Below are 26,128 nucleotides of genomic sequence, written 5' to 3'. Positions count from 1 at the left end.
CAAAGTGAAATATCTTTTTAGAGGTGTTGAAGGGAACACGGTTTGGCTTTTTTTTTTCTCTACATTTTGGCTGCTGATTTTCAAGCATCTTGGACCATATGTTTTGTCCATGACAAAAAACATTTCCGTGCTATGGACACTCAATCATCACATGCATAATATGTGTGTTGTCCATAATTTGGCACAAAACAATGCCAGATGGTCTGAGCTGATTGAATCCGAGTCAGGATCTCTTCTTCTCCTCGACAAATATCTTTCCTTTTTTCCTCCCACCTCTCACTACAGCATTTGTTCATCTCCAATTTCTACCTCTACACTTCATTTTCTTTGTATCTTCCATGATTTCTTCTTTTCATACATTTATCTTGTACATTGACATCAGCATTGTGGCCCTGACCAGCTGTAAAAAGAAAAAGAAAAAAAAGAAAGCTATAACTGATTCCTTTTTTGTTAAAAAGAAATGTTGCACAGACAAACTTCCCTGCACGGTGCAAACTACTGTATGCATACACACGTCTTACTATCATCTCATTGTCTTTTTATTTTGTGTCTTTTTAAAAACTCTTGTTCACTCATGTAAAATAGAGAGATCAGACCCACTTGTTTTATATATGTTCATTTTTTTTTCTGTAAAGCATTAGTCCTCGTATTTGATTTTATTTTTGTAGATATAATTTTTTTTAAAAAGGATGTATAAATTATTTTCTTCTCCCTTGTTTTTAAAATTGGTGAGATTGTTTAGCTGCACAGAAGGAAAAGAGAGCTCATGTCTCAGATTCATGTGTTTTGTGAGATTAAAAAGAAACTGGATTAAAGAAAAGAGAAAATGTGGATTGTGATTTTTTGCTCTTTGAATTTGGGTTTAATTGTCAATTTTAGTCTTTTAAGTGAGTGTGAAACATTCAGTTAAACATTTGGATATGTTGGCTAAAATTCATAGTTGCAGCTATAATATGCATCATCATTTTATGACCATGAAGGACTCAACTTCTACCACTTTTCAAAATCTACCAGTTTGAGGAGATTGTTTGGAAACGAATGCCAGCAAACACTTTTATATTCTTGAATAGTGAGAATAGAGGATGAGAAGGGTTGGTGTGAGAAGAGCCATCTACTTATAAGTATAGTAGCTATTTGTGGTTAAAGGTGTGTGTGTGTGTGGGGGGGGGGGGATAAAATAACATCCAGTTTTTGCTATAACTGGTTTGTAAAGGTTATAAGCAAATAACTAACGTTTATGTGTTTATTTTGTGGTAAAATTGTAGCCTGGCTCCGCCTTCCTACGTACTTCCGCTCAATTTTCATTTTTCTTTAGTAATGTACGAAAGTCTGGTAGGACTATATACTGTCTATGGGTAGGACCAGGCTAGTAAAATTGCACAGTTAGTAAAACAATTGAATTTTTATTTACAATATGTTCCACCTTATTTTTTTAAAGGTTGTATGTAATATTGGAGATTTATTTTCAGCCTACCTTCATGTTTTCATTAAATAATGTGATTGTCTTCTATTTTTTCTATGTTGCACATCTGATTATATGATGCATTTCCACATGACAATTGCTCCTAATTAAATTAGACCACCTTATTTAACACAAAATTGTTTAGGTATGTTAACGCGATACTGTTTTTACATTGTTTTACTTGTTTTGTCTCTGACTGTTCTGGTCAATAATGCTATGAGAAAGCAGTTTTTCAAAAGGAAAAAAAACATTTAGATGTTCCTATCCTACTCATTATGTTGTCACATTTATTATTAACAGGTATAACCACTTAATGAAATATTTATGGGCAGTTATTCAGCTGATAAAAGCAAGCAATGCAAATTAAGGGCCCTACATTTGCCATTTTAACGGCGTTTATTCATTGGGAGCAGATAAAGGTATTTTTTAGGTTTTTGAGGCAACCTCCTCCATTGTGAAAAATCGGTTTTATTTTGAAAATCGTCACCGGAAGCTGTAAATGTACTCTTAACTTGACAGCGTGTGGCTCTCAGCCGGTGCTGGATGTCTGCACGGAGCCGCTCAGCTCAGCGGGGTTTCCGCCACTCAGCAGATGCGGAGCCGGGATGAGGAGCGTGGCGCTGCTTTTTGTGCGGCTTCGGTGTTTGAGATGCGATTTAACAGCCAAAAAAACTACAAAACAAACTGCGTTCGCCGACAAGGAAACCAGTTACACTCCGGTGGTAAATGAGCGAGGAGACTGTGGACAGATGAGAGTCGGGAGAAAGTGAATTTGGAGAATTTGGAGGCACTTTTGTTGCTCGGCTCTTTGTGCTGCGGGTTGCAGCTTTTCCCTTTTGGATAGAAAGGTAAGACATTCCTGCATGCATTCTGGGTAAAATGTGCTGTTTAGTCTACTGAGCATTTACGTGGTAACACCGGCTGATTGTGGCTTTAATGCATAAATGGAACCCACTACATTTGCTTCCTTTTCCAGCCCAAATACGTTTTTATTTCTGTATTTGTGCACGGTCCCTCGTCTGTCGGGACTGGTGAGCTGGCAGATAACAGTATCGATCACAGATTCACCAACTGAATTTCACTTCCAGTGTGAACGCGTAGCCCGGTTTACACAGTCACTTGCAGCTCATTCGCCAAGTCTCGTTCTTTGTTTTCATCCGCGCACTTTATCCATCTTGCACTTTTTACGCACTGTGTGCCAAATGGAACACATTACCAGACATCTGGTAGATTTACTTAACTGTGGTCACGCTCATGTGAGATGAGTTTACTGTGTAGTCACCAGTCTGTTGCTCATCACTTCATCCTGGGTGTGATCTGCTTTGTCTCGAGAACACAAACGGTGTGTTTCCACTGGTGTTAAATCACAGCGCGGCTGCTGCTGCTGCTTTTACCACTTTGGTTGCTGGTTATCATGCGCTTTGATTCCTGCTGAATGTGTGTTTTGTAATGTAAATTGTAAAGGCCTCGAAGCCTGGGCTTGGGTTGCTTAAAGGAGTCTGTATCGAGGCTGCAGCCACGCCTCGCTGGCCCACTGCGACCCTGAGGCCTGGAGGCCCCTGGGAGCCACACAGGCGGGCTGGTTAGCTCGTAGCACCAACCTGAGGCTGCATGCATTAGAGCATGATGTTTCATCCAAAAATGAGAAGTAAAGAGAAACATTTCACTTGGAAATAAAGTAAAAACACTCTTACGCATATGAAATGTAAGTGACTTGTTTAAATTTGATAGACCTCATAAACGTGCAGCTGTACTTGAATCATCTCACAGCATCAGCAGAGATCCTGCTAAGAAAAACATTTTAAGACAGCTTTGTCTGTTTACACACTGCACGTGGAACCTCTCACATCCCCACAGGATGCTGAACGTGGAATCCAGTGTAAATCAATGAGTGGGGGATTGATTACAGTGGGAGAGGCTCTGTCAGTGAGATCATTGGGATTGACTGTCTCAGACAGGGTGGGAAAGAGACAGAGCCGTTTCTGTTATTTTTCATGGCACAACCTAGTTTTAGACCTGTGAGAAACTGTGCATTCGGACATGTTTAGATGTTTTGTTAATACCCGAATTGTATTTGTTTTAGAACTAAGGGTTACCACTCTGTCTTCACTCTCATGCTCTGTGCTGTGTGATGGACCTGTTTAACCCATATACACTTTTGACAGTCAAGTCACAGTAGTCAGTTCATGTTCATAAAAGGCTTGTTAAGTTGGCAGCAAAGGATAAAGTTTAATGCCACTAGAGAATGTGGGTGCTCGGGTCAGTGTGATATCCATTTTTAACCAGAAAGCAAGCGGAGTGCTCTGCCTGACATGATGTGACAATGGTCCAGCATATTCTTATTTTCTAAAAATGTAGAGAGAGCTATTTCCCCCCCCGTACAGCGTCTATAAAAAGTGTGTTTTAATGTTTTATTGTCTCTGGGAAATTAACGTTTCTGTGTAGTTTTGACTTTATGCTTGGGCTCATTTCTTGCTGGAAAACATATTGTCTCCCAAGAGGCATGTTTCTTCTCAGGCAGTCTACATCATGTTTTCCTTCAAGATTTCTCCAACTTTAGCTGCATTAATTTCTCCTCCACCCTTAACAAGCTTTTCAGGGCATGCAGTAGAGAAGCATCCTCACAGCATGATGCTGGTATGGATGGTATGTTTAGGATGTTGTGCTGCGTTTGGCTTAGATCATATATCATGTTTATTGTGATGGCCAAAAAGTTCTGACTTTTGTGTAAAAATGTAGATTTTTTTATGAGTGGCTTTTTCACTTTGTCACTCTCCCATAACGCTGCAAGAGGTGAATCATAGCGGTAACTGTTGTTGCATGCACAGTCTCTTTTTTTTTTTATCTTTTAGCCTATATATCAAACAAATATCCAGTCTTGAAATCCCCGACACTACCACGTCTGCATGTCAGACGACTCAACCTGGGATCTTGACAGCTGGATTGAGAAACTGAAATGTTGTCGATCCTTGGAGTCGAAATGCATTTTCAGTATAGCTTTGTGTGCTTACTTATGAATCTGCTTGCAAAATATTCCATCTGGGAAGTCCATTTGTAAATCACATGAAGGCTATTACTAGTGTCTAATGTGGAAGATGGACAGAGGAGGTCATGCCACAAATTGAGAGCGCGAGAAGATTTCTTATTAGATTTACAGTCTGCTTGTTTCACGCCCAATTCGGAAAGCACCTTCCTTTTTTTTTTTTTTAACTGTCCGGTTAAAAACTCAAACTTGAAATGGAGGACAGGTTCAGAATCGTAGGCTGTAAATGATTAGTGTCTGTTTGTCTTCTGATGTGTGTATTTGAGGGAGAATGAGAGGAGGGGGTGTAGAGTTGATGGTCTGGTTGCTGTGGCAACTACCCCCCTTCCGTCTTTTCTCACCCCTAGCCTCCCATTCATCCCCATTGTAGTAGTTAAGCTCTGTTGCCCTTGGAAACCACAGGGGACAGTTAGGGAATGTGGCGCCTGGGTGAGTATGTATCACACATGGATCCAAGACAAAAAATAAACCAGCACAAACAAATAAAATATATTTTCTGTATTTGTATAAATGAAGCACTTACACATTTCAGCGTAGCTTGAATCGTTCACGTATGAAACTGGAACATTTCAGAGCAGCTCTGATGTTCTGCCTCTGCACACTGGAGACATGTAGCCTAGAATAGAAGGTGGTGTAATCGTCCTTTATTGGCTGAGAACACACTAGGGGCCACATTACTTGAGTTTGCTCATAAAAAACTCCTTCAATGTGGAAGAATGGGCCTGGCTATGTCCTGTGTGACTGTAAACACGCACAGAGACACTGTCACACACCTCGGAGTGCCAACATTTTAACAATGTCTCTCTTCTTGTTGCCTTTACTTGGCATGTTTTCCTCTGAGATGCCTGTATTCCTGTCTGATATGACAAATTATCCCCCTCTCTCTCCTCATTTTTCTCTCTGTTCACTCTCCACTTTCTCGCTCTCTCACACCCGTTGCCTTTTCCAAACTCACCATTTCTATCATTTATCTTCTTCGCTCTCACCCATCTTCCTCCCCTTATCCCCCCCCCCCCAGGCCTCCAAGATAGATTCCCTCAGGAGTAAAGTGGACTTGCTGCGCCTCCCTCTGGCCCTCTCCACCAAGTCCATCAGCAATCGTAAGAGCCAGCTGGGTGTGGTCTGGGAGAAAGGCGGCGGCTCGGGGGCAGGAGGGGCCCGGAAACACCGCCCACCGCCGGCCTCTGACATGGACAACGAGTCGACGTACTCGGGCTACTCCTACAAATCGTCCCACTCGCGAAGCTCCCGCAAACACAGGTAGCAGATCACAATTGTAGTGTAATGCAAGCAGGGCTGCAACTAACTAAAACTATTGTTATTTTGGGTTAATCTGCCGATTTATATGCCGAAGTTGATATCTTCAAATTGCCTGTTTTGTCCGATCATCGCTCCAAAACCTAAAGACATTCAATTCACCATCATAGAAGACTAAAAAAAAAACTATTTGGCACAAAAATGACCAAAGCAATTAATCAAATATCAACAGTTACCTCTTCATTTTCTGTCAAACGATCAATCGACAAATTGTTTCAGCTCTAATTGCACAAGTGCATGGGTATATTTCCAGTTACTTGCGCTTTATAGATACTTTTACAATATTGTTAGCATGAGAAAAAAATTAAATAACACATATCTACCGGGTGTTTCATTCTTTTTTAGTCTTCATATATTTTAAACAGACCTTCTAGGTTTGTTCTGGCTTGCCTGATTAGAGTTTTACTTTAAATCAATGTTTTCTATCCATGGATAGTAAACCATCCCTGACTTCTTTTTCTCCAGGGACAGGAGGGACAGGCATCGCTCGAAGAGTCGCGACAGCACCATCCGCGGAGACAAATCGGTGACCATCCAGGCTCCTGGAGAGCCGCTGCTGGACGCAGAGTCCACCAGAGGAGACGACAGGGTTAGAGTCCGATTTTAATCACTACTCTTAAGAAGTGTTCTGCCGGGCGCCTGGATAGCTCGCCTGGTAGAGCATGTGCCCATAAACAGAGGCTCAGTCCTCAACACAGCAGCCGCGGGTTCAGTACTGACCTACGGCCCTTTGCTGCATGTCATTCTCTCTCTCTCTCTCTCTCTCTCTCTCTCTCTCTCTCCTTTCATATCTATGCTGTCCTGTCAAAATAAAGGCCTAAAAATTCCACAAAATTTTTTTAAAAAAAAGACCAAAGTGTTCTGCCACGTATCTCCAACACTCTTCTCTCTACTCTGCTCTATCTTCAGGATGACAACTGGGGCGAGACCACCACGGTGGTCACTGGCACCTCCGTGGACAGCGTCTCCAACGAGGACCTGACACGCGCGTCGAAGGACCTTGAGGATTCTTCGCCGCTGGAGTGCCGGCGTTACCTCAGCCCAGCGTTGGGCGCCGTCCTGGGGCTCTTTGCTCTCTTCACTCCTCTGGCCTTCTTGGCCCTCCCACAGCTCCTTTGGCGGGATGAACTGGCACCTTGCGGCACACCATGTGAGGGCCTTTACATTTCTCTGGCCTTCAAGCTTCTGATCCTCCTCATCTCCACCTGGACGCTGTTTCTGCGCCCACCCAGAGCCACGCTGCCGCGCTTCTTCATCTTCCGCTCTCTGCTGCTGGCATTGGTCTTCCTCTTTGTGGCGTCCTATTGGCTCTTTTACGGGGTGCGGGTGCTGGAGCCCAGAGAGACGGACTACAGGGGGATTGTGGGATATGCAGCGTCTCTGGTGGACGCGCTGCTGTTCATTCAGTACCTGGCTCTGGTGCTGCTGGAGGTCCGACATCTGCAGCCCGCTTTCTGTCTAAAGGTTGTGAGGACTACAGACGGACATAGTCGCTTCTACAACGTGGGACATCTCAGGTTAGTCTGGAATATCAGGAATATTTTTTTTAATTTAAAAATTATGTTTAGTTTTCTGCCTATTTTTTATATATATATATATATATATATATATATATATATATATATATATATATATATATATATATATATATATATATATATATATATATATATATCTATATCTCTAGCTCTCTCTATCTCTCTCTATCTCTCTCTCTCTCTCTCTCATTTAGAAAAACAAAAACATTGCCAAGGAGGCTATCTTTGCAGTCCTGTTTATTTGTCTGTTTAATAGCAGGAAATCTCAGGAACTGCCAGATAGATTATTGCAAAACTTGGCTGGAAGAAGTACACACAAAAAGCAGTATGTGGCTTAAAGGTTAACGGCGTGTCTACACAGGAAGAATTTCAGTTGCAATCTTCAGTTTGGCTCACATGCATTTGACGGTACAGATAATGCTTCTATTTTTAATCAATCCAGCTGTCTACACAGACCACACAACGGAGCTAAACGTGCATAAACACGACCTGAAGCGTTTACGCTTGGTTATCTTCTGTTTAACACTCATCACTACAGTGAATGTGTGTTGAGCTCTGAGTAATGCCAAAATGTGGGTGACTACTACACTCAATACTGTGCCTGAGCACATCCTGTGTCAAACGCAGAAGGAAGCTGCTGCTGCTCTGATAACGTACTGCTCAGTGCTTACGCTACGCATACAGTGTTATATGTCGACATATTCTTGATCAAAAATAGTCTGTCATAGCAGCTGCAACTCTTGCCTGCACTTTGCACTTGAAACCATATTTAGGTGACAACAAATAAACAAATAATATTGTATCCTGCAGGCAGCACTAGATTGAAAAAAAATCAGGTAAGTGTACATAATTCAGTATTCATATGCCTGACTCAGTTGAAATACAGTCCTTGTACACAGTGACAATAGTCCCATGCAGGATAACAATATTTTCAGACCTTTAAAAGATCAAATGCAAACAATTATACAGCATTGGCAGAAGTTGCTCTCTTTGCGTGCTGAAAGAGATATGGTGCTTTCATCGATACAAAAAGAGCACAGGTTGCCTGTAGACATGAATGCTGAAGACTGCAATTATCAATTAATAAAATATATTTTTCTCACAAGCTGATCATTCCCTGCATGCTATAGCTACTATGTGGCTTCCAGGTCAATGTTTACCTCAAACTAGAGATGGTCATTTGTGATTCATAATTACTCCCCTTCCCTTTTTATCATCACTTTGTCATATGGGCTTTATATTTCCACAATGCAGAAGACGTTTCTCATGCATGCAGCCCAGTGGGAGAGGCTGTTTCTTCCTCATTGGTTCACCGCTTCCTCCATCTGCTCTCTGGTTGTTAAGGCTGATATGCAGTTATAACAGCTTTTTGTTTTGAACAATTTTTTTCTTCCTCTCTTGTGCAACACAGTATTCAGAGGGCAGCAGTGTGGGTTCTGGACCAGTACTACAGTGACTTCCCGGTCTTTAACCCCGCCCTACTCAACCTGCCCAAGTCCATCCTCTCCAAGAAGATGTCTGCCTTCAAGGTTTACAACTTGGGGGAAGGTAAAATGATTTTCTGTCTATTATTTTATCTTTAACTTTTTCCATTCAGCCCATGCTGTATCAGAATGATTCCTATCATGCATATATTTAAAATACACTAAACAGGGCAAAACAAGCAAACATGCACTCGCAAGTGATACAATTCTAGTTTGTTGCCTGCGGTAACAATGATATAGTGATAGAAGTGAGTCTGCAAGACAGTTGTCTATTAGTTGGATCTTTAACTTCATTGTTTCTTTCTACAGAGAACAGCACCAATAACTCTACGGGTCAGTCCAGAACTATGATCGCAGCCGCTGCTCGGAGAAGAGACAATTCCCACACCGAGTACTACTATGAGGAGGCAGAAGTGGAGCGCAGGGTCCGCAAACGAAAGGCTAGGTGAGAACATACCCACACACGTACATGCACAAGTAAATATATAATTTAAATTGAATTTTAAGGCTATGATAGAGTGTAAATGATCCCCACGAGTCAATTGAATCAAGTTTAGGCCTAAATAAAATGACAACCAATTATTAAACTTTGATATAACGATATAGTTTTCATCAAGAGCGCTAAGTCCCTTTTCACGTAATGTGTTGTTATTTGCCCCATTGTAAATATATGGATATTGATTGGAGTAGCTTTAAATCTAAGTTGAGTGTCTCACTCGCTCTGCCATGTCTCCTCACAGACTGGTGGTGGCAGTAGAAGAAGCATTCACTCACATCAAGCGTCACCAAGATGAAGAGGCGACCGCGTCCTCCCCCAAACACCCGCGGGAGGTGATGGACCCCAGGGAGGCGGCCCAGGCCATATTTGCCCCCATGGCGCGGGCCATGCAGAAGTACCTCCGCGCCACCAGGCAGCAGTCCTACCACAGCATGGAGAGCATCATCAACCACCTGCAGTTCTGCATCACACACAACATGACTCCCCAGGTACATATTTTCAGAAATATGTATTTCACGTGAAAATCTTTTATCGTTTTATTTTAAAGTTGATATTATGTCTCTTAGCCTCAAGTTTATTGTCATGTGAATTAAAAAGTACAAAGTACAGAGAGAATGCAATGAAATGTGTTTTGCCCTGGCCCTCTCTTCTCATAAAAACTATAAATATATAAATATAATTTAAATAAAATATTATAAAATGACCTGAATAAAGTAGTACAATCTAATATGTTGTAGCAACCTGAAAACTATCGCAGCCATAACAGAAATAATGAAATGGTTACCGACAGTGAATTAGTGCATCTATTTATAAACTGATTGAAACCTATGTTTCCTGTGTGTGGCCCAGGCTTTCCTCGAGCGTTACCTCAGCCCAGGCCCCACCCTCCAGTACCTGGACACCAGCAGGGGCCGCCAGTGGACACTAGTGAGTGAGGAGCCGGTGACTGCTGCTCTCCATCAAGGCCAAGTCTTCTCCCTGAGACGCCTCGACTTCTCCCTGGTCGTCACGGTGACGCCCCTCCCCTTCCTGCGTCTGGGCGAGGAGTTCATTGACCCCAAAAGGCACAAGTTTGTCATGAAGCTCCAGTCAGAGACGTCCGTGTAGGACGAGGATGCTGAATCAAACATACTAATCTTAGTGCTTTCAGGGTGTCTTTTTTTTAATACCTTTTTTTAGTTTGTTTTTGTGATTTATTTTTTGATAAAAAAGACAACATAATCTCAGACATTGATACTCAAACAAACTTTATTAGACTCAAAGTGCCGACTGTTAACTTTTGATATTGCACTACAGACTGCTTCCAGTTCCCATGATACTGAAGTATTCTTTGGGTTTCTTAGGGGCTTTTCAACACTCATAAAAAAAATACATTGTTTTGATGAAAGACAATTGATTCTTCGGTTGAAAGAATGACTACTTGTGTCGATCAATTGGATTTTAGCCACGTTTTTTTATTCATGCAACATTTATTCAAGAGAATATACCCATGTAGTGTCTGTGTTAAATAAAGTATTTTGAGTGCGCACTGACCTTTTTTAATGCACACTCTTTGTCAGAGCTAATCTTACTTCTCGTTTTTTTTACTTGAACTTCTTGTTATCGAATTTGGCCTTTACAGGCAACAGACAGAATCAGGTGATGACCCAATGGTCCCCTGGTCTTATCTCTCCTTTTTGTACATTGAATGGATTCACTAACTGAATCATTGTTCCTCTTTTTGTTTACTGAATAGTTTTCTGAAAAGTGGACATGCATACTGTACTTCCCACTGAAAATGAAATAAGAAACACTGGATGTTCTAATGCACTGATCATTTCAACATCATCATCATCATTGTTTGTATTATTTCCTGCTCAGGTTTTATTGAATCACTTCTCATTTCTGGAGAAGCTACAGAAATGCACTCCTGCTCTGAGAACTAATCTAACTTTCTGAGCATAATGTATGACCAGTATATGTCCAGTGATACTGGTAACGAATGTTTTTTCCTCTACATATGAGGTTTCAATTGGACTTGATGAACTCAAGCACAATACAGCCAAGTAACGCCAATGTGTTTATTTTTGGCAGCTTGATGGTAATTACTGTCTCTGATATTTTAGGAGTGAGTGTGTTAATTTGTGTGTGTGGTTGAGCATGGCTGGATCACTAACTGGACAAAGTCAGCAACTGCCTCATGGCCTGGACCAAAAAGCCCTAGGGTTCCTCCTTGTACGTAATTTGACTGAAGTTTTTTTTTTTTTTTTTTTTTTTTTTTTTTTGGGGGGGGATTTTCACACAATACAATACAGTACAATATATATTAAGACACGTTCTCCATTACCTAAATTTGTAGCTCAGTCTTGTAGAAGTGGCCTGTGTCAAAATCTAATGTTCAAGACCTTAAAGTGCTTCCCCGATTTAGCATTGCACTCCTTTTGCCATTGCTGGACTTGTAATAGACAGTGCAAAACATTTCAAAATCAATGCATCAGAATCAGAGATATCTTTTAATTACACACACTCCTCAAGCCACAAAAGGCTTTACTCAGTACAGCTTTTTTTCACAACACCCGTAAAAAAATGTTGTGAAAGATAAGGCTCTTGCCCTTTAATTACTTTTGTTTATTTTTGTTCTTATACTATATTTCTATCAAAGTGCTTTAAGGCAATTGACACTGATATTGATACGGATATTATTCAGTTGATTATTCAGCACAGAAAATCAACATTCACATTTGTGAAGCCAGACACATTATTTTTTGTGTTTCTGCCTAAACAATCTACAAATAATCAAAATAGTTGCAGATGGATTTTCATTTGATTAATTAACTAACTGATTAACAGATTTAATTGTTCAACTTCTAGAGTAATGTTTGGTGCCGTATATATGAGGTGTCAACAGGGGCCTCCCAGCAGGATAATCCAGCCATGTACATGTACACATTTGTGTCTTTTGTCACTCAGCGATAAACTTATAGATGTCCTTTTTACACTACAGATAGGTTGTCGTGCCACTCAACAAGCTGTTGACTTGTACATTTTGATGCAGTTTCTAAGGTTGTATTGTTCTTGTTTAAATAGATCACTTTGTTGTACTCGATCTATGCTCCTAACACTTGTCTCTGAAGAACATTGTCTTTAAAACCAAGATTGTTGGGTAACACTTTACTTGAAGGTATCTACATAAGAGTGACATGACACTGTCATGAACACATGACTGTGATGACAGTCATGACACATGAACCCTAACTCTAACCCTAACCATAACTTGTCATGACAAAAATGAATTACACTTACTAAAAGAAGCATTATGTCATAAACATTTATGACTTGTTTATAATGTTTATGACACGTTCATGACAGTGTCATGTCACTCTTATGTAGATACCTTCAAGTAAAGTGTAACCGATTGTTGTTTACTGTTGCACTGTGTTTTTTAGGACTGAGTTGATGTAAAAGGTTTTTAATAAATGATCTCATCCAAAGTTATCTGTGTCTTGAGTCGCAAGTTGTTTTTTTACATCTTTTTCAGGAAGTGTGTGGGTGAGTGGGTGTTAAGCTGCGACAATGTGTAAAAATTTCCATTACTTTACAAAAATGCATTATCCAACACCTTGTACCTACAGAAATTGGAATTCACTTAACTTAAGAAAATATACTATGGAATGATGCAAAGCATAGACACTACAGAATTGAAAAATTATTCAAATTCATTATTTACAGCTATCTATTGCTAATTTACCCAAAAAGTACATTTGGGATTTTTTTTCAGTGTCAAACCAACTGTTTGTGAGGACAATAATCAAGAAAGTAAAAAATATATATAAATTTATTAAAATGTGAGTATAGAATTTATAACCCAACTATAAATATTTAGTTATTGCTGGAAGACGATGTATGATCAATAATCTTAAAATAACCCATGCTTGTTTTAGTATTTCTTGTGCAAATTTGGGTTTTTCTTCATCATATGAGATATTGGCTGTTCAAGCAGCACGTGGTTGTGACGAGGAATAAAGGGAAGTCAAAAGTCAGTCCGCTTTGCCTCTGTGTTGGAACGATGAAACTTCGAATCCTCCTAACCGTAATCCTCCAAGGTAGGTTTTCATTTGCTGAAAATAACATTGAGTAGCAGTTAATATGCTTTTTTCAAACTTTATATAGTATGAACTATTTTAAATGAAAATTCAGAACAGAATAAGTCACTTCCTGACTTGCTGAGGCAGAATTAATATGACTGGGGGACTCCGGTAGATGTATATAGTATCTCAATACTAACTCAACTTTTAACTGCTCCATCAGTTAAAAGGTCTTTCTCAGATTTGCTTAAATGTTAATGTCAAAAGGAAGGGTTATTTTGAACATTAATGTCCAAACTAAACAAAGCAGGAACTATTATGCAAAGCGTGGTTAGCCCTCAGAAAAGAAATTGTGACTTCTGAACATGGCACATGAAATGCATGCATTCAATTTTAATCATCCGTGGTCATTTTAATGCTTTATACTATGATCTGCCATACAAAGTCATAGTATGTCACAAAAAATAATTAAAGTATAGTGTGTCAAAAAAAAGTCATATAGTGTGTTAAAAAAAATGCATACTATAGTATGTTGAATAAAGTAAAGTAATATATTAGGTTGTCATAAAAGAGTCATCAAGTCATAGTGTTCTATGACAAATAAAAGTCATCAACAAGTCTTATAGTATGTCAAAAAGTCATAGTATATTATATATAGAAAAAACGTCATAGTATAGTATGTCGTAAAAAAAAGTCACAGTAAAGTATGTCGAAAAAAAGTCATAAAAAGTCAGTACAGTATGTTGAAAAAAGTCACAGTATAGTATGATAAAACGAGTCATAAAAAGTTATAGTATAGTATATTGAATGAAATGGCATAGTATAGCATATCAAAAAAATGAAAAGTAGGTATGTCCAAAAGAAGTCATAGTATAGTATGTCCAAAAAAAGGCATAAAAAGTCACATTATAGTATGTTAAGAAAAGTCATAAAAAGTCATAATATAGTATATCGAAAGAAAATCATAAAAAAAATCATAGTATATATATATATATATATATATATGTCAAAAAAAGTCAACAAAACTTCACACTATAGTACACTATGTCGAAAAAAGTCATAGTATAGCATGTCAAAAAAGCCATAGTATAGTATGTCCAATAAAAGGTATGAAAAGTTCATAGTATAGTATGGTGAAAAAAGTCAATAAAAACTTAAAGTATAGTATGTCGAAAAAAGTCAACAAAAAGTTATATTATAGCATATCAAAAAAAGTCGAAAGAACGTCACAGTATAAGCTGTTGAAAAAGTCAACAAAATGTCACAGTATATATATATATATATATATGTTGAAAAAAGTGAACAAAAACTCATATTATAGCATCTCAGAAAAAGTCATAAAAAAGTCACAATATAGTTTGTCGAAAAAAGCTGTAGTATAGTATGTCGAAAAAAGTCATAGCATAGTATATAAAAAGAATCATAGTATAGTACGTTGAAAAAGTCATAGTATAGCATGTCGAAAAAGTCATAGTATAGTATGTAGAAAAAAGTCATAGTATAATAGGTTGAAAAAAGTCAAAAAGGGCATAGTATAGTATCATAGACTGTATATATTAGTGGACAGCGCATCCGGTTCAGCAAAATGCGGCAAATGCGGAAGTGCCTTAAACCTGCATTCTATCTGAATTCCAGCAGGGGGCGAAACGTGCGGTTGCAAAAAGGAGGTTCGTTTCTATAGAAGTCTATGGCGAAATGACCCACTTCTCACTTGATTTATTACCTCAGTAAACATTTCAATTAAGAGTTTATATTCTCAATCGCTAGTTTTAAGTCTTCTGCAACACAGAATGATGTTCATTTTTTGAATTATGGTCTCGTTGATTTTAAAATCGGCGATAAAGCGGGGATGTTTTAGGGCGTGGCTATGATGTGATTGACAGTTCGCGGCCTGTCAATCATGACAGAGGTTTAGCAAAGCTTATCCATGGCACGTAAACTTCACTTTGGGGGTTGACCAGCTTTCGTCTTCGTGACTGTGACAGTTGGTCGCCTAATAATGTCTTGTTCAACGTTCGGTTCCGGAGTCGGCAGTTCAGTTTTTCCGGTAAGTAACGTTACATTTTGTTTTAATACCGTTTTTCGTTAGCCAACGTTAGCATCCCAATGAATATCAGTTAGCTAGCTAGATTGCACCTTGCTAACCAAGCTAGCGGGCTAACTAATAACGTTATGCAGACCAGACCGTATAAACGGATCTGAATTTGAAGTCATACAAAGAAAAAAAACATGAGCTTGTAAAAAAAATCTGAACTTGTAAGTTGAAATTTGCACTTGTAGAAAATGTTCACACACCTGTATTCTGAATGTGAAGTTACAGAAAAAATATTCACAAATGTGTAGATTGATATTTACATGAACACAATGACAGCTGCAAACTTATAATGCAACATTTACTGTATACTTTTTTTTTTACTCTGGTTCATTTTCCATCACAACCACAACTCAGTGATTACAACCTCTGGAATCTGTCACTGCAACTTCACATATGTGCTCTCTCGCATCACAAAGTGGCGAATCTGCGCACCTCGACTTTCACAACACTCTTGACGATACATTTGGTGCAAAACTAATTTGTACCTGTGGACTTAGGCTGTGGAGCTCTGAGCTAACAGAACGGGAAAAGCAGGGTTTCTATCGCCAGATGAGGGACAACTCTGACTGGCTTATTTATGTAGCATGGAAACTTGGTGGAATAGCATGCTAGCGTTAGCTAACTAGCAGCCAGCCCGCTTCTAAATAAATACCTTTTAATTGTCTAAACATTTTATAATATTTTTTCTGTAACTTCACATTCAGAATACAGGTGTGTGTGAACATTTTCTACAAGTGCAAATTTCAACTTACAAGTTCAGATTTGTTTTACAAGCTCTCGTTTTTTTTCTTTGTATGACTTCAAATTCAGATCACATGTGTGTGAATATTTTTTACAAGTGCAAATTTTATTTTTACAAGTGCAAATTTTAACATACAAGTTCAGATTTTTTGTTCTGCAAGTTCTCACATCGTATTCTACAAGCTCTCCCATTTTGCACCATATTTACCTTCATATCACCGTCACCCTCACCTCGGACAAAGCCGCGCTGGAGCGCGTCGACGGACGGGGCAGTAGGCCAGAATATCCGTTTTTGCAATAAAATGTCACACATGAAAAAATATATATATTATTGTAAAGTTACATAAGTGTTCTATCTTCAAAAATCTTCAGTTCTGCAGCCAAATGTATAAAGCACCAGTTTCAATATTCTTTTCTCAAAATTCTAAATACATTATTTCAGACTGTTAAATGTACCTAACAAGCATGCTGCAGGAGTTATTAACCACTGTTGTTGATGCTGTTACACTGATGTCTTTCTTCCACTTACTGTAGTTGTGTCTGCTAATCTATTTGAAGACCTTCTGTCAGCACATTAAGCACATATTGTTTTAAGATGAGTCACATACATGTTACAATCTATATTTACAAATTCTGTTTATTACTAAAATGTACATATCACTAAAAAAGTGTTGCGTACAATACACATTGTCTAAGATAAATTTGACATGTAGGAGTATGTTTACTTAATACTGCATGTCCTCAACTGAAGCATGCCTTCATGTACAAGCTCATATATTAATATAATTCATTGTGATCTACCATGCCTTAACTACATGTTTGTCTTTTACAAAGGTGTCCACACTGAAAACTAAATGACCAGAGCCAGAGAGAAGACCTGGTGTATAGAGCAGCGTATTTGGTGCCATTCATCTTGTTGTGGAAAACAGATTGCATTGACCACATCCAAAGTTCTCAAATGTGTTCTGATTATAACGATGCCAGAAAATAATTTTCGGTTCAGCTTCTTCTGCTGAAAGGACAGACCAACTTTTAGCATTTTAGCAGTCATTGGTATTTAGAGGTTCAAAATGTGAGTCCTGTAATAGATGTGTCCTCTTGTGTTACTGTTAGGCCTGCTGCTCCTAGGTAGCTTCTCTGTCTCTCCTCCCTCCCTCTCTCTGTCTGTCTCGTATTGCAGGACTGGAGTCCAGAGTGTGGGAGTCTGGGTTCCAGCTGCCTCTCATCTACCACAATCAACCAACAATTTGTGATAATACTTTTGTTATAATGAATTTGCAATAACCTTACACAGATTAAACAGCACCTAGTGCATTTTCAATTACCTACTAAACACTTGACTATGTATGTCAAAATAAATATGTCTATAAATTAATCTAAAAGGATTTTGGTGAAGTGTTTTCATGGTGATTAAAATTGACAAGTACATAAAGACACAAGAAAAACACAAACTACATTTCCCTGATCCTTCTTTGTCAACATTCAAGTATGGTAACATTTCAGAAATCATATTTTTGTTGATTAAAGCCAAAATAGACTTTTAATCAATTACAAATTTTATCAAATTACCAATGTCTTCTTGTATGACTACAATATTGTGTATGTTCCTATAGTTGCTTCAGAAAAACAAATGTAGCTTTAGAAAGACCTTTATTTCACATTGAAATGGGCATTAACTTCAAAAACTACATAAACCACAAATAACACTGGCAATATTTTTAAGATTATGTTAGGGTTAGGGGTTAAATTGATGAATTAAATAATGTAGTTCACCTTTTACAATCCGGTGTACATTCCACACATAAAACACTGCTGTGGATCAAGGTAAGACATGTCTGCATATGAAAAAAAGGGTAGTTGAATCACTAGTGTCACATTGTTAATTACAGTAGAAATGGTTGACATTACAAACCACAATATAAAAATATAGCTTAACATATACAGCTTAAAGCACTTGTGCAGCACTCTGTTCAGTCAAGTCCAAATGCCTGGGTAAAGAAATAAAAGCTGCCTTTACAATTAAAGTGAGCATAGTGTGACAGTCTTTTGGTTGTCTGTAATGCACAGTGGAAAAAAAAAAACCTTGCGAGCCTTGTCGATCTTCCCCGGATTGTTAACAGCCCTCCACCTGCATCTCTGGGTGATGCCAGAGAAGATGGACTTACTTCTGAGGTATTGGGTGGGTGCACATGCCATCGTGTCTCTCCACACTCCTATTTCTGAAAGAAAGAGTCATCAATTTCCATTTGAGCCCCTCATAGTTAAATATATATGCACACTAGCATGTAACTGTCCTTCATTAATTATCGGGGGAGAATACAAATGAATCAACAACAGTCTATTGTTCTTTAGTGTAACTTTAATTTAGTTAAATGAGCTTATTTCTGCTAACGTTAGCTCTTAAAAGCATGTAAAGGCTAAATGCGCCAACCATAGACTGATGGAGCAAACAGTAGCAAGACATTATCAGTGCATTATGGTTATTACAGTTAACCAAACGTTCTAAGAAACTTGGTTATACATCTGCTAATACTTAGTGTTAGATAATGATAAGCATTAACAATCCCCGTTTTGCATTTCGCTGACACTACGTTTAAATTAGGGCAACGTAAACTTCGATTTGCAGAAAATTAACGTTAGCATGTTTTACCAGTGGCTAGCTAACGTTACAGACAATTTACATGGTAACTTCAGATACATTGACTCATCTTATATGTAATATAACTATTGGACAAAGATATATTTAAAACCTAGCGAAGCTATATCTTACCTCGAATTATGTATGCTAGCTTTCAGCAGCAGTTGCATCCAGATTGCCAGTGAACGTGTGTAAGGTAACGAGTGTAAGCAGCGTTGCCAACTCCAAAAAAAAAAAACAGTCAGACACCGCCCAATAGTCTATGGCTCCTCCCTCACTCCGCCCTCTCGTCTAAAAACGTCACATCCGCAACCAGGATGGCTGCGCCCATAAACGCAAACTCGACGACGGATAACTGATCTCCACAAACCAATGGGTGACGTCACTCATGCTCTGTCCATTAATATATACAGTCTATGTATAGTATGTTGAAAAAAGTAATCGCTTACCCACTGCTAGTACCAGCTCTACTCGGCTCGGCTCGACTCGGCAGTGGTGCCCCGTCCGCCTCTTTCCATTGCAGATTTAGTACCGCCTCATGCATGAGGCGAGCGTGGCTGGTCGTCATAGTGACGCCGCAGTAAACTGCCGTGACACACACACAGAACATCGAAGGTGTGTTGTTTTTTTGTTTTTTCTCGGCATGCGGCTGTTGCCGCAGCCAGAAGACACATTTTGTTTCAAAAGAAGCTGGAGGCAGCAAAAAAACCATCGTTGGCTAAGCTATTTAAAAATGGTGGGTTTGTTCAGGACACCCCCGTCTGTTGCTAGCAAGGGGGTAAGCCTCTCTCCGCAATAGAGCTCAACAGTCCCGCCCCTCCTCTAAGAGACCTTGGGTTCCGGAAGTCAATTTCCCATTCATTTCTCCCATTGACGTCTGGAAAAATCCGTATATAAAGAGTTTTAGACCATGCCTTAGGCTTAGCTAACAGCTAATTCGGCTAACCGCTAGCTGAGACAGCATGTAATAACTTTAAAAGACCCTCAAAATAAAACCTGGAAATAACCGTTAAAATATATAACGGCTGTTACATCAGCTGTAGCCTGCTTTTCCCAGTGTTTAGTTTGAGTTAACGTTATTTTAGACTGAATCAAGCTGTCAGCTAGCGGTTAGCCGAATTAGCTGTTAGCTAAACGAAGCGTGGAACAGATCGTGATTCGTGCAGTGTCGTAAATCCTCGTGACGGATCGTGCAGGCAGCACAGATCAGGTACTGACGCCCCCCCTCCTCACCAGCATGAGTTCCACCAATCAGAGGCATCACTGTGGGATTGTGGGTTTGTTCAGGATTGTGGGTAATGAAGTACTTATCCAAGACATCTCGAATTAGACATTTATCTCAAAACAAGGTTGGTGGCCCATGATTTTTGGCGTCTATATGAGCATATACAATCGCTTAGTCACGTCGGCATGCTGGTTTTAAGTCTACCATCGACGGTTACCATTTTATGGCTTATACTCCAGTTTGTCAATGGAGAAATTGCAGTGTATTTTTACTTCCGGAACCCGCTGTGGGCACCCCTCCTCTGAGAGACCTTGGGTTCCGGAAGTAAATTTCCCATTCATTTCTCCCATTGACGTCTGGAAAAATCCGTGTATAAAGAGTTTTAGACCATGCCTTAGGCTAACCAGATGGTACGTGACTCATAAGCATACAACGTACCATTTCGAGTAAAAAAACGATCAGAAAATACCAAAAAAGTCAAAGGTACAAGACTGTGTACATATCGTCATCTCAGAGTAAAGGAACTACTCATCCCATAAACCACCGCGCATCACTGAATAAAGTAGTTTAGCTAACAGCTAATTCGGCTAACCGATAGCTGAGACAGCATGTAACAAACTTTAAAAGACCCTCAAAATAAAACCTGAAAGTCATTGCAAGATTGGGAATGATTGAGATTTCTCTTGGCACAGCTACCAGAAGACTTACAACTTTCAGACAGGTTGCTCACGTCACATTTACGTCGTCTCTCTCAGTTGGAGGCTGGGCAGTAATGCTCGGCGCTCACCGGAAAAGTGCTTCTAATGGCCTTCACTCATAGACAGTATATAGCCTTCACTGGTCTCCGTCCAAAGCAACGGGATCTGTTGGTCCATTCTATATACAGTCTATGGTCAGACCGTCAGACTGTAAAAAGTCATAGTATAGCGTGTTGAAAAAGTCATGGTATAGTATGTCAAAAAAGTCATGAAAAGGTCATAGTATAGTATGTCGAAAAAATTCAATAAAATGTCATAGTATAGTATGTCAAAAAAGTCAACAAAAAGTTATAGTATAGCATGTTGAAAAAAGTAACGGTATGGAATGAGTAATGGTATAGAAAAGTCATAAAAATGTAATAGTATAGTATGTCAACAAAAGTCATAGAATAGTATATCAGCTTCTGCCTTCAAAGAGATGCTTTGAGTTCATTCTTTCAATCGCATCAGACTTAAAAACCTTTTCATACATCAATCTATCCTATTGTTAAATCAGCTTCATTAAATCCAGTACAATATTTATTCAGGGTTACAAGTCTCCAAGACCTTGTCTGTGTGTATGGTCATGTCATTTTCTGTTGTTATACATGTATTCTTTGTTTCCTCACTTGGGAGTTTATGTAATTTGTGGTAATGTTTCATGTATGTCTTTTGGTGTTATTAATCTTATGTATGTCTGTATGTATGTCTATGTCCTCTTTTTTTATACGAGCTACCCAGGGATGCAAAAAGAATTTCAGCCCTGGCTGACAATAAAGTTATATCATATCGTATTGTCGTATCATATGTCGAAAAAAAGTCAACAATAAGTTATAGTATAGCATGTCGAAACAAGTCATAAAAAGTCATAGTATTATATGTCCAAAAAAAGTCAACAAAAGTTATAGTATAGTATATAGTGTGTTGAAAAAAGTCATAGCATAGTATATTAAAAGAATCGTAGTATAGTATGTTGAAAAAAAGTCATAGAATAGTATGTTGAAAAAAGTCATAAAAAAGTCACAGGAAAGCATGTCAAAAAAGTCATAAAAACGTCATATGTCGATAAAGTCATAAAAACGTCATAGGTATGTCAAAAAAAAGTCATAGTATAGTATGTCGAAAAATTCATAGTATAGTATGTCGAAAAAGTCATAGTATAGTATGTCGAAAACTTCATAGTATAGTATGTCGAAAACTTCATAGTATAGTATGTCGAAAAAGTCATAGTATAGTATGTCCAAAAAGTCACAAAAACGTGATGTATGTTGAAAAAAGTCATAGGATAGTATGTCGAAAACTTCATAGTATAGTATGTCGAAAAAGTCACAAAAACATGATGTATGTCGGAAAAAAAGTCATAGTATAGTATATGGAAAAGTAATAAAAAAAGTCATGTAGTGTAGTATGTCGAAAAAAGTCACAGAAAGTCATATTATAGTATGTCGAAAAAAAGTCATAGTATAGTAAGCAACTGCTTTGATGAGCTTATACCAAGCACGCACACAGGCATTGCATTTAAGTGTGGAGGCAACGGGGCAATAACACATTCACAATTTCTGAAAGATCAATCTTCAAAATCAAAGTTCTTTATTTGTTATACGCACAACAATTACAGTGAAGTAGTAGTTTCTTTGACAATCCTGTTGGCCTTCTTTCTGCACTGCTGGTTGTAAAACGTGCTCCACGGATGGCGATGGTGATGTGCTAAACATGTCATAATATAAACATAAACATCACAGTATAATATGTCATAAAGAAGTCATAGTATAGTATGTCGAAAAAAAAGTTATAGTATGTCAAAAAAAGTCAGTCTATGTCGAAAAAAAGTCATTGTATAGTATGTCAAAAAAAGTCACAAAAAAAACGTCATAGTATAGTATGTCGAAAAAAGTCACAAAAACGTGATAGTATAGTATGTCAAAAAAAGTCGTGGTATAGTATGTCGGAAAAAAAGTCATAGTATAGTATGTTGAAAAGTCAAAGTAATAGTATAGTATGTCGAAAAAAGTCATAGTATAGTAGGTCGAAAAACGTCACAGTGGCCGGGTTAGCTCGGTTGGTGGAGCGGGCGCACATGTGCTCCTCGACGCAGCGGCTGCGGGTTCGGCTCCGACCTGTGGTCCTTTGCTGCATGTCATTCCCCTTCTCTCTCCCCTTTCATGTCTTCATCTGTCCTATGGAATTAAAGGCCTAAAATTCCCCAAGAAAATAGTCTTTAAAAAAAAAAAAGAAAAAAAAAAAAACGTCACAAAAACGTGATAGTATAGTATGTTGAAAAAAGTCATTGTATAGTATGTCGAAAAAAAGTTATAGTATAGTATGTTGAAAAGTCATAAAAATTTAATAGTATGGTATGTCGAAAAAAGTCACAAAAATGTGACTGTATAGTATGTCGAAATAAGTAATAGTATAGTATGTCGGAAATGTTAAAAAGTCATAAAAATGTCATAGTATAGTATGCCGAAAAAAAGTCTAAAAAGTCACAGTATAGTATGTCAAAAAAGTCCGAAATAAGTCATAAGACAGTATTTCAACTTTTGTCGACATGTTGTCACTTTTTTCGTCATTTTCTTTAAAATTTTGTCATTTATGTTGATGCTAAGTCTTTTTTTTTTTCCTTTTTTTTTACAGTGGCCGTAATTGAATCCCTCAGAGAGGTCTCTGGTTACCTTGGGGATACTGTCACCTTGTCCTCAGGTGCCGACCCATCATGGACTCTTTCCTCAATAGAGTGGTCAATATTCCCAAACAACACCTGGATTGCCACCTACCGCAATGGGAACAAAAACATTGAACGGGTTGATCGGTATAAAGGTCGACTCAGTCTCAACACATCCTCAGGTAAAAGACAAATCTATCACCTTTTAATGTAAAGGAGTCATTATTTTATTTCTCTTGTGGGAATATCTCTTCAATTTTTTTTTTTATTATTAGGTGACTTGATGATCCATAATTTGAACAAAGAGGATGCCATGGAATACACTGTAGACCTCATCAATACTCAGAGACAGAACAAGGGAACCAAAACTAAGCTCATAGTGATACGTAAGTGTGACGAGCGTTAAAAGCTTATTGGCAATACACAAAACACCTGCACAATTACTCCAAGCCACAAAAGTTTAATGACATTATTACATCCTACATGGATCTTCATCAGGTCAAACTGTTTGGAAAATTGAAACCACAACCATATCCATTATGCACACCAATAGGTCATTGGTCAAAAAGTCATCATCCCATACATCCGAATCATCCATGTTCAACATTATATATTGAATCCATGTACAAATATTGGGTCTTACACCTTTCTAAAAAGTTGGCATAGTCAAAAGTGAAGTGCAACATTCAATACAGTTAAATGAATGATTTCCATCCCCTTATCTTTAATGCTTTTCTTACACAGATGTTTGCATATACACTTCACTCAGAGTTCAGGGTGTTACTAACACGTTTTGCTAAGTGTCTCAGGTCATATGGTGATAAGCAGTCAGGTTTTAAAATTCTGTTGTATATATCTTAACATCTAATCAACAATATCAATTTAAACCCTCTGCAGAACGCCTCGTCAAACCGATCATAGAGACTGTCACCTGTGCATCTGTAAAAGGAGGCTCTTGGTTGTGGCTGCGTTGTTCCTCAAAGGATACAGGAGTTAACTTGTCCTGGCAGCATACATTCCCCAGTGTTACGCTGTTCAACATGACAAGTCCTGATGGCAACTCTGCAGATCTTTTAGGATTTCTGAACACCACACAGAACCGTGTCTCATTCACCTGCACCTCCAGCAGGAATATGGAGGATGAGTCAAGTGTCGTCACTCCAAAGTGTGGTGGTAAGGTCCCAATTAACTTAAAAGAGAAAACATGATACGATATGATGAAATTCATGCCAGTGTGGTTCTAAGAAACTCATTTTATTATGTTGTTTTTTCTCCCATGTTGTTACAGATGACAAGCCTCTGTCTCCGTCTCTGTCTCCGTCTCCATCTCCGTCTCTGCCTCCACCCAGAGAAAGAAATTTTCTTGTTTTTTTTGCGGGATTCCTCGTGGGAGCTTTACTTGTAGTAATTATATTCTTTTTTAAAGGTAAGAGGAAAACATCATCTTCGTAGGAAGATTCTTAATGATAAAATTACTTCAAATATGTTACCACCAAGAAACAATGGCATTAAAACAACTGAATGAATTTGCCATGCTGCAGAACGCTCCAACAGCCTCATAGTACTGTAGAATGTAGATAAGACTCACCTTTTTGAAATTCAGCTACCAATCAATAAGACCATGGCAGTTAAGAGGAAATAACACATTTTGGTTGGTGCTATAATACATCGTTGGAGTGGGGGCCCTTTACAAGTGGTGTGCTATAAAAAAAAAATGTGGGGATTATAAAGAATCACAAATATTGGGGCCACTACAACAAAATAGTGATCTGGGGTAGCTATAGCACATCTTGGCAATTCTGCATAGGCCCCCCAAAAAGGCTTAGGAACCCCAAGGTCTATTGTATTGAAAAATAGAATACAAAGATACAATACCACATTTGTCCTAAAGGTTACCGTTTCCCGAAATGACACCGATATAGCTCCTAATGTTGACTTTACACTGTGTTGAGAACATACACACATACACATGACCATAAAAACAGTCCAGCTGTAATTTTAAAGCAATTCATATGTTCACATTGTTTTTAAATTACAGAACAAATCAAAGCTGCATGGGGACACCTTCAAGGTACAGTACTACTGTATGGAATTCATGTAGCCATGTTCCAATTGAAATTATCACAGTTACATTAATTTATTTGTATTCTCTTTTATTTTCAGGAAAACTGTTTCCATCAAAATAATATCATAATAGCTTGACTTTCTGCTTTGACTGTCCCGTGTTTTGTAGTAATAAGTGGTAACATAATGTTTCCTACAAAGCCAGAATGACTTCACCACAAAAAAACATAAACAATGTCTGACAGCATATGTGGAGCTTTAGGATTGCATAATGTTTTTTTATTTAGAAAGTAAAAGCAGGAAAACTCAAATGAAACATTTGAATGTATTATCAATCTGGACACAATATACTAGATAGATAGATAGATAGATAGATAGATAGATAGATAGATAGATAGATAGATAGATAGATAGATACAGTATCTCACAAAAGTGAGTACACCCCCCACATTTTAGTAAATATTTCATTATATCTTTTAATGGGACAACACTGAAGAAATTACACTTTGCTACAATGTAAAGTATTAAGTGTACAGCTTGTATAACAGTGTAAATGTGC

At 38.3% G+C, this 26,128-nt stretch overlaps 2 protein-coding genes across 2 annotated transcripts; both read left to right on the top strand.

Moving 5' to 3' along the window:
- Window positions 1–1,991: 1,991 nt before the first annotated feature.
- On the top strand, window positions 1,992–11,592 carry LOC116053352 (vang-like protein 2). The gene is made up of 8 exons (XM_031304437.2): window positions 1,992–2,310; window positions 5,524–5,765; window positions 6,288–6,411; window positions 6,732–7,339; window positions 8,772–8,908; window positions 9,154–9,289; window positions 9,585–9,831; window positions 10,193–11,592. The coding sequence occupies exons 2-8, from the start codon at window positions 5,695–5,697 to the stop codon at window positions 10,448–10,450; spliced, it is 1,581 nt and encodes a 526-aa protein (XP_031160297.1). The 5' UTR covers window positions 1,992–2,310; window positions 5,524–5,694; the 3' UTR covers window positions 10,451–11,592.
- Window positions 11,593–13,319: 1,727 nt separating this feature from the next.
- si:cabz01074946.1 lies at window positions 13,320–25,917 on the top strand. Its single transcript, XM_031304552.1, has 7 exons — window positions 13,320–13,425; window positions 23,478–23,687; window positions 23,781–23,891; window positions 24,403–24,678; window positions 24,794–24,931; window positions 25,544–25,576; window positions 25,669–25,917. Exons 1-7 carry the CDS (start codon window positions 13,389–13,391, stop codon window positions 25,689–25,691), a joined length of 828 nt encoding a protein of 275 aa, XP_031160412.1. The 5' UTR covers window positions 13,320–13,388; the 3' UTR covers window positions 25,692–25,917.
- Window positions 25,918–26,128: the final 211 nt, after the last annotated feature.

This window comes from Sander lucioperca, chromosome 17 (genome assembly GCF_008315115.2).
Source record: "Sander lucioperca isolate FBNREF2018 chromosome 17, SLUC_FBN_1.2, whole genome shotgun sequence".
NCBI lineage: Eukaryota > Metazoa > Chordata > Actinopteri > Perciformes > Percidae > Sander > Sander lucioperca.
The sequence above is the reverse complement of the archived record's forward strand: the minus strand, read 5'-3'. Positions and strand labels throughout refer to the sequence as shown.